At 39.0% G+C, this 12,198-nt stretch overlaps 1 protein-coding gene across 4 annotated transcripts in view; it reads right to left on the reverse strand.

Annotated features, from left to right (window-relative positions):
• Positions 1–5,135: 5,135 nt before the first annotated feature.
• The window catches only part of LOC121524699 (alpha-2-macroglobulin-like), a 65,236-nt gene continuing 58,173 nt past the window's right edge, over positions 5,136–12,198 (reverse strand). For 3 of the 4 annotated variants that reach the window (XM_041810175.1, XM_041810195.1, XM_041810188.1), the window contains 6 exons: positions 11,886–12,004; positions 11,694–11,784; positions 7,945–8,013; positions 7,755–7,860; positions 6,999–7,040; positions 5,136–5,562 (listed from right to left, as the gene is read on the reverse strand). In XM_041810175.1, the coding sequence (XP_041666109.1) occupies positions 5,558–5,562; positions 6,999–7,040; positions 7,755–7,860; positions 7,945–8,013; positions 11,694–11,784; positions 11,886–12,004 (432 nt within the window). In that variant the 3' untranslated portion in view covers positions 5,136–5,557. Of the gene's footprint in view, positions 5,563–6,998; positions 7,041–7,754; positions 7,861–7,944; positions 8,014–11,693; positions 11,785–11,885; positions 12,005–12,198 lie in introns of those variants that run through there. The other variant, XR_005993165.1, reaches the window with a different exon arrangement.

The following is a 12,198-nucleotide window of genomic DNA, read 5'->3' on the forward strand; positions in this document are numbered from 1 at the left end:
TCCTATCATTATTTCTTTGTTTATGCATTATTTCATCTGTCCACACAATTTAAGATTTTCCTAGAAACTTTCCTTTTCTCTTGCCACTTTGGTTTGCTACATGTACCTGATCTTCAACCAGTGAATTAAGACTCTGTTGAGTGGGAAGTTGTATGCCTCTGTGCTAAGTTTCGCAACATTTTCAGTACTTTCATACTTTTTGAAACCACATTTTATATGGATACACTCCCCATTCTCTTAGGGATCAATAGTATTAGAAAGGCTCAAATGATTTAAAAAAAAAACTCTTCTTCAGTCATACTGCAACCAAAAGTTGCTGTACACCATAGGGAAAGAGAGAGAGAGCACCATCTAGATAACACAAGTACATTAATGTTTCAGTATTGAAACGTTGCCAACATATACAATGTATGGCTATAAAAACCAAGACAAATACTGCAATACAATTTTATTGAACATAACATTTTTTCAGTGTCTTTCTCATTTAATACAATCCCCTCCTGCATTAACACACTGCCACATTTAGGTCTACCATGATCAAAGCTGTGCAGAAGGTCTTCTTCAGACAGTTGTCTCAAACCTCTGTTGTTCTTTTCTTAACTTCTGACACAGACTCAAAGCGTGTTCCTTTGAGCACAGATTAGATCTTAGGAAAACATCAGACAATGTTAGAGGTAAATAAGGAGGGTGGTCAAGACCTGTGATTGGTTTTTGGGCCACAAACTGGTTTTTTTTTTTTTTTTTTTTTTTTTTTTGTCAGTTACGATGGCACCATGTCAGATTATGCAACAAAAGCTTGCCCTGTCTTGGCTCTCAGACTGGCCCCCCTATAAGAGTGATCCTGTCCCTTGATCGTATACTGACATCACTGTCTCTGTGACTATGTGCGAGTTCTTTTAGCTGAAGTCACCAGTTAACACAGTCACTTGTTAAAACATAACACCTGCTCTCCTACAGTATTGTCAGCAGGAAAGGTTTTAGATTTATGTTCAAGTTTCTGATAAATACTTCTCCTGCTTTAGCCCACACCTTTTGCAATTTAAGCACAAATTACTGTCTTCTTTGATTAAAAATTGCTACAAATACATTCAAAAAAGCATTTTGAGCAAAGGTAATAAGCTTGTAAATCTCAAATAATAACATACAGCCTTAATGCACAACAATCTGGAGCAAATGCTGAAATCATCACCTCTTTATAAGAAATAGGGCATGTTTGGGAATCGGGAATTCGTTTGGATTGAAAATCCATATAAAATAAAATGCTTCAAAAAATTTTGATTGTGCATATGTTTGAGCCAACATATTTTTGTGGCCCATTCTTGCCAAAAAAATGCTAAATTTCGTGGGGAAACTGTAGCCATCTGTTACGCTGTATAGCCTAATCCCTGTAGTCATAAGAGTAGGTTTGTTACCTTTAGTTGTCGGTGCAAGCTGTTTTTAGATCGGCAGGGCTGAGATGCGAGCTGCTCAGCTAACACTACGGAGACATATGGTATTTCCGGCTTTCCCTCATCAAACTCATCAAATACACAATCCAACATCTCCAAAACGGTCCCATGGACAAGTTGTGACCTGCACATTCACCACGCTATGAAATAATAATGGAACATTACGAGGCGGAGATGTTTAAGAGGCAAATGCAAGGCCGGAACTACACTCAAAACATGGCTGCTGGGCGGAGTGAGGCTGAAATACAGAAATATCCCGTTAAAGGTTCTCATCTCTAATTTCCATGCAGGTAGACTATGTTGAGTTTGGAGGTCAGCTGGAATAAGCTTTATCTCAGTTTTTACTGGTAGCCAAATGAAAAACTCCAGTTATTGATATCCATTGTCTATTATCTAAAAAAGAAGCATTTATGACCAAAGGGGCTGTTGAATGGTGAAGAGAGTTTTAGCTTGCTAAACCTCAGACTCACTGCTTAAAGAGAAGTTAAGATGGCAGTTTTGCTTAGTTTGCCCCAGATTTGACTTCGGTCATTAGGTATTTCCACTCTCTCTCTTTGCTGTGTTACCTTTCTCTCTTAAGCTTTCCCATCTTATAGAACAAAAACAAGTCCTTAAAAAATGAAAGTCAAAGTAAGCCAAAAGCAGATGCTAAGTGGAACCAGAAAAGAAAGTGCTATGTCAACACAAGCCCTGAGTCAAAGATGCCTAAGGACTGATGTTTGCACTGGAGAAGAAGTGTGATGTGTTGTGCCTAAATAAATTAACACGGGACAAAAGCAGCTTGTTTGTGTTAGAAATACTTTTGTTGTCATTTGATTGAAAGTGGGTGAGGTTTTTGAATCCCCAATAATTAAATTAGTGTGTATGAAAACCAAATCACTGTTTAAGTTAGATTATTTTTAACATGTTTGTAGTTGGAAAATAAGCTTATTATGATTGATTATTGATAGTTGCTATATTTTGTAAAATCTTGAGAATCTTAGTTCAAATGCAAATCGTGTGAGCCTTAATCATTTTATACGGTACTGTATTATCTTTAGTTTTGCATTTAGAATTTTAAAAAGATATTTAAGCTGTTTTATTTTTTGTTCACAAGCATTTATGCTCATTCAAGCAGTCATGTTTGGTGCTATATGAACTTTTGATTTTATTTAATTACATTAAATAAAAAAGAAATGCTTTTGGACTGCTCATAAAAGGACACACAACACTTTAAAAACGACCAAAGACATGATATTTTCATTGGAAGTATGTTCTTATTTTTTAACGATGTCCTGATGATCTTTCTGTTGTTTTTGTTGTTGTTGTTTGGCTGTCAGTCATGACTTTCAGTTAAAATACACCATATCTGTTGAGTACAGCCATGTAAAGAGTCTGATATTTCAATAAACACTGATCAAATGAAGTACAAGTTATTCCTTTATCATGCTTCAGTGTGTTTAATACTTCATTTTGATGAGATGCAGAATGTTTATCATTTCTTAATAATCATTGAGGCTCTGTCATTTTTTCCAAGAAAGTGTGTGAACCCTACGGAGCTCAGTGTTAGTTCACACAGAACACAGCTGTGATCAGCTGACGGCCAGCTGATCACAACTTTCGCCTCCCAGCTCCCACAGCCAATCACAGCTCTTTCTCTCAACACAGTGGTGTATTTAAATATAATGTATTCTCACTAATCCCTGCTTGCTTTAATGCTGATGGACAACACTGCTGCTGGCAAGACTGAACCTCCTCCACCCCAGCCTCCTCCTTTATAGCATGGAGCTTACTGCACCCTCAGATTCAGATTCATGCTACTATGGATTAAATGCTTTGAACTCATTTTATTGTTTTGAGTACACATTGTCATTAATGTATTGGTCCATTTGGGTTTCTACTTATGCACTCCCTGAGAAGTCAAAGTATGCTGAGCCTTCTCCAACAAGTAAACTGTATATTCATTTTGTGATTAAATGGTGAAATGTATGACAAGAGTGCTCCAGACTGAAATTGAGTTTTCTGTATTAATTGGTCATCTAATGGGATCTGATCTGCATCTAAGTCACTAGTATAGACAAACACAATGTGCTTCACCTAATACCACACAAATAATGTAATATTTCATACCTTTATTTAGAACAGCCATTAAACATTCATAGTGCTGCTGTAAAAGTGCATGAGCCCTGGATTTAATAACTAGTTGAACCTCCTTTTGGCAGCAGTAATCTCTACCAAGCGTTCCTGGTAGCTGCTGCTCATTCCACAGCATCTCTATTGGATTCAGGACTGGAATCTGACTGGGCCACTCCAAACGGTGGATTTACTTTTTCTGAAGCCATGCTGCAGCTTTACTTCAATGTTTAGGGTCTTTGTCCTGCTGCTTCACCAAACGTCTTCTGAGATTCAGCTGACAGATAGCCACTCTGACATTATTCTACAGGATACCTTGATAAGCTTGGGAATTCATTTCAGTTAGGAAAACTTTGAGTAACACCAAGATTTTTGGCTCTAACTATTTTCATTTTCAGCAGTTATTAATTAGCACTTCTGCTGTCATTTCTGTTTGCTGGTGTGGCTGTTCTGGGATCCCCTTGCCCTTCCATGAGTCTACGGGGAAAGTATTCAGCAAGAACATCACATGTTCCTGCTTTTCCTATGCCGATAAGGAAAGCATAGGGCAGGCAGAGAAGCAGCAAAAACCCAGTGCAGAGCAGGCATCAATGGCAACAGAATGACACTGATTAAGTCAAAAGCATAATGAAGGAGGGGCTTGGGTGGAGGAGGGTTGCAAGAGCAGCTTGCAGAGAGAGCAGCAGAGCACAACCAGGCAAGAGCAGTTTAAATATGGCAGCATGAGAGCGATTAGCCAATACCCACATAGAGCCCATCAGCTGGCCGTCAGCTGATGAGGGCGTGGGCGAGATCAGCTGATCTCAATTATGGCAGCACCTCACTGTGTGGCATGCCTGAGCTAATGCTATACACTCGATTTTTCCCTTGATGCTACCAAGTGGCACAGGCCCTGAAGCAGCAAAGCAGCCTTAAATTATAATGCTTCCTCCACCGTACTTCACTGTGGTGATGTTCTCATGTTGGTATGTGGTACCATTTTTATGCCATGCATAGTGCTGCATGTTCTTCCCAAACAATATAACCTTATTTTTGTCAGTCCACAAAACTTTTCCCCAGTAGTGCTGTGGAGCTGCTTCTTGGCAAACCTCAGGTGTGCAGTGATGTTTTTTTTGGAAAGCTTATTTTTGTTCGGAAAGCAGAGGTGATTTGGAGAGCAATTGTAATAAAAAGTATTTACAAATATTCAATCATTGCAATTGTACTGTAATACAAAAGCTTTAATTAACAATAAAGAGTAACTGGATTGCATTGTATTGTGTGACACCCTCATAAACAATTAAAATGTTAGAGCATCACTGTAAAAAGTAACTTTAATTCCTCATTTGAACAAATTAGCTATTTCTTTGCTTACAATTTTACAGTTTCATGCTTCAACAGTCTAAAAGCTATGTAATATTTTTGATTTTGCCCATTAGAATTAGAATTTTCTCAACAATTTAACTTAAAATTATGTGTTAATCATTTGTAAGAAACTGAATGTTAGTGCACACTGTTAAAACAGTATATTTTCTGATTTGAACCAAATAACTCATTTAAAAATGTTTTAAAAACAGTAATTGCAACAGTAACATGTAATTGTTTAATTCTGATTTTATTTCTTTTTAACTTGCTAATACTGTACATTCTGCTGTAAGTATACATGGTGCTACATCTGGTTGAAGATGATGCTTTTATAGCGATGAAGACATGGCAAAAGTTAGTTAGCCTTATCATTAACCATACTGTTAAAGACATGTAATCAATAATTATTATTCTATTTGCTATTTCAACTCCATATAATTGACCATGATTATGGCTAGCATTTTGTTGTCAAGGGGATATAGGGATAGGGATAAAACCGTTAAAACCGATGATAATGATTGTATTGATCACATATTTAAATCCTCAGGTAAATCCTCAAATTTTAATAGAAATATACAAAGTAGAAAATGTAGTAAATGTATTGCCGTTTGATCAAAGGGATCCATTCAGGTTTTGTGGGTTACTTTCAGTCTTCAAGCTGCATGGAAAGAAAATTGTGATTATTTTCTCATAATACACAAAGCAGGCATAATTATCTCAGTTAACAGTTGAAATACCTGATGACAGATTAAGAAGGCTTGTCATTCAAAAATTACATCAAAAATGTAATTTTGTTAACCATTAATTTGTAAACAAGGATGTTAATATTAAACACAAGTAATTTTTTTCAGAATAAACTGAAGTTAATGTTCAGGTAATTATTATTTATACAGCGTGTTGTTCATCATCATGTTAACCATTTCAAGATCAAACCAAGATTCAGCAGCCACATTCTACACATCTACCAGAAGCCAAGAAAACAATGATTTGCTGTCATATAACTTGTGATGTGAAGCTCCATACTGTCACTGTCCTGATCATACTGTTACTATAGAAACTGTCCTGCTGCATCTGAAAGGATCTCTACGATCCAAAGCCTGAAAAATGTAATCCAGGCACATTAAATCAGTAAAAACCCATGGATTACTTCTTAGTGTAATGACTGGTAATAAAAATTTGTTATGCTTACCGAGTACAAGCAGGGTTTTAATGCCTCAGAAGCTAAATTCCATGCAAGTTAAAGAATATAAATACTTTTTTTCCAAACTGAAGTTGAAGTTCAAAATAAATACAAAAAATGTTTTGCCAATAACTAATAACTGACTGAGGTGTGACCAGCTCTTGTGATACTGTATCTATTAAAAAAATCTCTTTGTGTCAAAATCATTATTTATATACAATAATTGTTTTTACGTTATTAAAAGCGGGATCATAGCCCAGTCTGGTAACTGGAGGGCTTCTGTATCCAGGAGCTCTAAAAAATCAGTTGTATATCAGAGATGCCTCACGACCTCCCAACAGAGAGTTGTACATGTTTCATATTTTTTTGTGCTGTCTATGATTAATTCTGACTTTAACCAGTGAGAGCATAGTGTAAACAAACTCAAAAGTGAAGGGCAAGAGGAATACAGAGGAAAGTTTGTCAAGCTCTGACAACGTCCCTGTTTTTATGATGCATCATTGAATGACTGCTGTCAGACTAAAAAAGGAGGAATGTTGGAAAGACAGCAGCAACCCAGTGAGTAACTGCCATTAGCATTAGTATCAAACTAGGGTATCAGCCATCATGACATTTGGATAGACTAACAGATACAATATATACAGCATGTCTCTTTACAATCGTCATTGAGGGGTTAGTCTAGCTCAGCCTCTCTCCCTTCCACTGGCATCATGTCAGTCATTGGGGTAGCGTACATTCTGTCATGTCTGTCACAACAACTAATTCATGGCTCTGTTTGCACTTAATCTGGCACAGGGACCATCCTATCAGTGAAAAGATTGTATAGTCTGACCTCTGCATAGTGAGCTACATTATGATAAATTAATGAGTAATATCAAAATACTCCTTTCCGTTATCACTGATGAGATGTTTACCTGCTGCACAGGGGTCAAAGTACTCTATCTCAGCACTGACACCTGAAAGGAAAAGGAAAAAATTAGCACAACAAAAGTTAAACAGACACACCTCTGTCATCGAAACGTACTGTGGAGGAAATCACTCCCTGTCTAGTCAATCAGAGCAGCTTCGCTGCCGTGCTCTAGTCTAGCTGCAAAACCGCATCAATGCCCGTCGATCAGAGAGCTTCAAACAGGAAGTCAAAATATCTAAGGCAGGGTCAGTGGGTCACAGAGCTACAACAGTGCCATTGATAAGTAAAAGTTTATTTTTGAGGTAAAATGCCAGAGAATTTTCCATAAATCGTACATCCTTTGAGCAAACATGAACATTGTAACTTCCTAATGTACCCACCTATGGCGGAAGGAATTGTATCAAGAAATCATGATTAAAGACAAATGAACCCAACAATAAGCATCCCATGATCCTCTGTGATTTGAAATTTTAAATCCCTAAAAATGATTGGACAAAGTCTTAGAGATTTCAGCCATATGAATACTGAAGAGGTCTTCAGAGGCCCATCCATGGCCTGTTTTAAACTAACTATCAGTCAACCTAAAAAACAGACAAAGGGCTGGAGCTGAGGTAGTCATAACAGTGATGTCCCCAATTATACACAACTCATATCCCTCTAAATAAAAACAGACATGGTAAAAAGAATATTCACTACCATAATGGTTGGTTTATGCCCCAGTCACAAATTAATGGACAGTAATGCTGAGAGTCTAACTTACTTGGTTCATAGAAGTCAAAGATCTTCACCACAGCTGGCTTCAGGTTCTTCACTGGCAGCTCTCGAATGAGTCGTAGAAAGTGGGACATGACCAAATCCTTTACAAGCTGTGCAAAAAAAACAAAAAACAGGAGTAGTAAGAAATCTGAACTGGGTAGCTCAACATTAGTCCTCAGTTGGATTCCTCTCACCTCACGCAAGTACACCAGAAGAGAATCTTCATAACGTTCAATACGATCCACCAGCACAGAGTCTTTGAGCTGTCAGAAGAAGACGACATTTATTCAAGTTGATGACACAAAACCTTCACAGCAAATATTAACATTAAAGTTTGAACAACTTAACACCTTTAACAAAGAATATTCACACACACTTTATCACAATGGTGATGCCAGTTCTTTTGGAGGGTTAATGCTAGTGTTCTTTTTATGCCCTATGTGTCAAGATGCGTGGCGTGTTTTGGGACCAGCATAAGGTGATGACAGAAAAACTGAACGTTTTTAAAATGTTTTTAAATTGTTTTAAAGCCACAAGTCATGTTCTTACTCATGACTGCATGTTGTTTCATCTATACGTTTTAACTGGAATAAAAGGTTCAATCGTCGGAAGTTTAGTAAGTTTAAGATCGCTTTCAACGCAGAAGTTACCAGAGTGTGACAGGCTGTTTGAGGTCGGCTGTCAGACCACAGCACTGCTTTATCGCTTTCAATTCTTTCGTGGAATATGGATTTAATCCTCATCTAAACATTTTATTGCCTTTTATTATGATTAGACTGTTGAGACTTTGGACTCGTTGTCTAATGTAACCTCCCAGCAGCCATCTGTGGAAAATTAATCCTGTGCACTATATTGCCAAAAGTATTTGCTCACCTGCCTTGACTTGCATTTGAATTTAAGTGACATCCCGTTCTTAATCCATAGGGTTTAATATGACGTTGGTCCACCCTTTGCAGCTATAACAGCTTCAACTCTTCTGAGAAGGCTTTCTACAATGTTTAGGAGTGTATTTATGGGAATTTTTTGCCATTCTTCCTGAAGTGCATTTGTGAGGTCACACACTGATGTTGGACGAGAAGGCCTGGCTCTCAGTCTCCGCTCTAATTCATCTCAAAGGTGTTTTATTGGGTTGAGGTCAGGACTCTGTGCGGGCCAGTCAAGTTCATCCACACCAAACTCTCCCATCCATGTCTTTATGGGGAAGGGGTCATCCTCAAACTGTTCACACAAAGTTGGGAACATGGAATTGTGCAAAATCTCTTGATGTGCTGAAGCATTCAGAGTTCCTTTCACTGGAGCTAAGAGGCTATTTTCGAGTCACACACACGGTCAGTTATTGATGCCGGTACATCAGTTGTGGTTGTTGCTCCCGGTAACCGTGTTGTGTGTGGGAGAGCATCTGCTCTTTGAGTGGGGTCTGACTCATGAAATGGTAGCACTTTTCCCCCCTTGTTGAATAAACTAGCTTTCTCGAGCACAAAGTGCAGAAGCAAGCACCTTCTTCTCTTAACTTCTTACACCAGCTACCAAAAGGCTTACCATCTTTTCCTATCTCTTCTGTCCACACCCAGTGCCATTTATTTTTCAATTCTTTATTAACTAGGAGGGTATCTTCGCCAGGATTCGTGAATTTACTCTCCATCCTACTCTCCTTCGACGTGACTTCTCTCTACTCGTGCATCTACGCAGCATAGGACTCGGTTGACACACATTTTTCCATGACCTGCCCCATTCTACTTCTGATTGGCCAATAATGCTAGTTTGAGAGCAGGAGAGTTGTGCTCCTCTCATATCATTGGCAGACAAACTCATAAACTCGGGAGTGATGTTGATGATATCAAGATGTTTTTTTTTTTTTTTCAAATATGAGACATTTTTATTCTACAGCCAAACGCTTCACACTGGAAATCCAGCACGGTGCCAAAATACTTGAAGCCCTCCTTCCAGTTGCAGCTGTCCAAACTGTCCTCATTGCTTACAAAGCAGTAACTAAAACTGCTTTTGTTTACCTGGAGTCCCTCATCCAGGTCTACTCAGCCGCTAAGCTCAGCCAGCAAAAGGTGCCTGGTACTTCCATCACATTAGGGCCCAAAGTCACTAGCCCGACTTCTCCTCTGTTGTCTCTTGATGGTGGAATGAATTTCCTAACTCCATTTGATCAGCAGAGTCCCTTCTACTTTCAAGAGAAAGCTAAAGACCCAGCTCTTTAGAGAACACTATGCACTCGGCTAGACTCTTCTCTGGCACTGCATGGCTGCAACCAAGGCAGATTGGACTTGAAGCACTTTGTGACACCTACTGAGGTCTCCTCCTGTCTAGATCTTTGTTTGTGTTGTACTTACCCTCAGAAGTATGTTGCTTTGGACAACAGCATCTGCTAAATGACATACCAACACGCTACTACTACTTCTACTGAAACATCAGACCGAGGGGGGGGTGGAGAACGTATTTTAAAATATGACGACAGCAGGCTGAATAGATTGAGAGGGGTCATGGCACAATGGGATTGGCTCAGAACTTCAGTGAGGGGCGCAGATAGTCTAGCAGTCTAAGGCGTCACCCATGCGCGCGGGCGGCCAGGGTTCCAATCCAGCCTGCAGCCCTTTGCTGCATGTCTCTCCCCACTCTCTCCCCCGTTTCCAACTCTATCCACTGTCCTCCTCTATGGATTAAAGGCACAAAAAGCCCAAAAATAAATCTTGAGAAAAAAAGAACTTTAGTAAGTAGTTGCCCATACCAGCTGATGACCAGAGCAGGAAAGCAGAGTGGGGACAGGGATACACACAAATGAGTGATTATTAACTCACTGAGTGCCAGCCCTTTTATAAAATGGAAAGTGGCTTGTGCCAGCATTTTTGGCCATTCTGAGTCATCTTTCAAGACCCACAGAATATTTTGTACTATGATTCTGAAAACACCAAATAGCTGAAATGAAAGAAGAATCTCTGTATTTCATCATGGAAAAAACATTTGTTTGTAGCTTGTTCTGTTCTTGATTTATCTGCAGTTGAATAGAGGCGAGTTTCAACAAAAATAACACTTTTTTCTAGAAAGCTGAGGAAAATGCATTTTTGTGAAAGAGAGTCTGTCAAGCAGGATTTGAATGTTATAATTTTGCCTTCAATAACATGACAGACATCTGAAAATTGTATTAAAAATGTTATTTTATTGTAAAATAAATAACAATGCTTCCACCCACTGTCATGCTATTCACACTCTGGAGCTGGACGGCCTCCACGGGATCCTCCTTTACGCCCACGTCCTCTCCTGCTTGTTGCTGTATGCATCCAGCTGGCGAGAGGCTGCCTTATTTTTCCGACACACAGGGGAGACCTCGCGGCATTCTTTAGCCTCTTGGTCGGCACAGACGGATGAATTAAAGCACTGATCCTTGGATTCGTTGACGTTAAGGTCAGTGTCAGTTCCAGTGAGTAAGCGATTTCTCAGGCAAAAGTTTTAAGTTTCTTCCAGTGTCTAAGTTAGAACTTTTGGCTTAGATTACCTCCGTAACGATCGCTCTTCTCTTTGACCCCAGGGTCTCCACCTCTGATGTTTGATCTACCGTCACTTCTGACTGTAGTGTTCTGACTACGTATCCCAGAAGCCCCAAAACTACTCACAGGGAGCATGAGCGCCCCCTTGTGCCAGCCGCCGAAAAAACACTTTGACATATATATATATATACGTCTATGGCACTCAAGCATTGGTTTTTAAATGACGTATATATACGTCAGTGGCATTCAATGAGTTAAGGACTGAAAGGTTAAATAAAATTCTTGCTTTTCCTTAAGTTAAGTTTCATTCACACAGCTTTTAGGCTTACTACCCAAATCATTAAATCTGAGGAAGATTGCAACATGAGAATACGGTAATGGTTATTGTCACCTTTATCATAACATAAACAGCTGATAAATATCAAGTTAAAATAACAGTAAAAACTCACCATCCTAATAGACATTGGGTCCGGGAAAAATCCAGACAGCAGTTTGATTTCTAATATCACCATGTTTGTTGTGAGCTGGTCTCCCAAATGTCTGTAATTGACATCATAATAAGTAGTCGGTTTCTCCTGTTCTTGTTTTTTTTCTTTTTTTTTAATTTACAGTAGAAAATAAACTTGAAGTTAATCACTTACTGGGACTTCAGCCTGATCATGATGCTGCGAGGTTTGCTGGTGCAGTTAGCCTTTGGTTCAGTCTCCACGCGGAGACTGGATGCTCGTGGAGAAATCGGGGTGTTGTAATGAAGAGAAATCTGAAAAAAAGGTAGTGATACTTTTGCATGGCTTGGTTATACACCAATAACATTTAAGTTTGAAAGGTGGTCAAAGATATTTCTTCTACCAGCAGACACACCACAGCTCCAACATCTGCAAACTGAATCCTCTAGGACAACTGCATGTGAGGGAAATACATCCTCTAAAACAGGGGGGACCAACCATGAGCTTT

The sequence above is a fragment of the Cheilinus undulatus genome, linkage group 2 (genome assembly GCF_018320785.1).
Source record: "Cheilinus undulatus linkage group 2, ASM1832078v1, whole genome shotgun sequence".
Taxonomy (NCBI): Eukaryota; Metazoa; Chordata; class Actinopteri; order Labriformes; family Labridae; genus Cheilinus; species Cheilinus undulatus.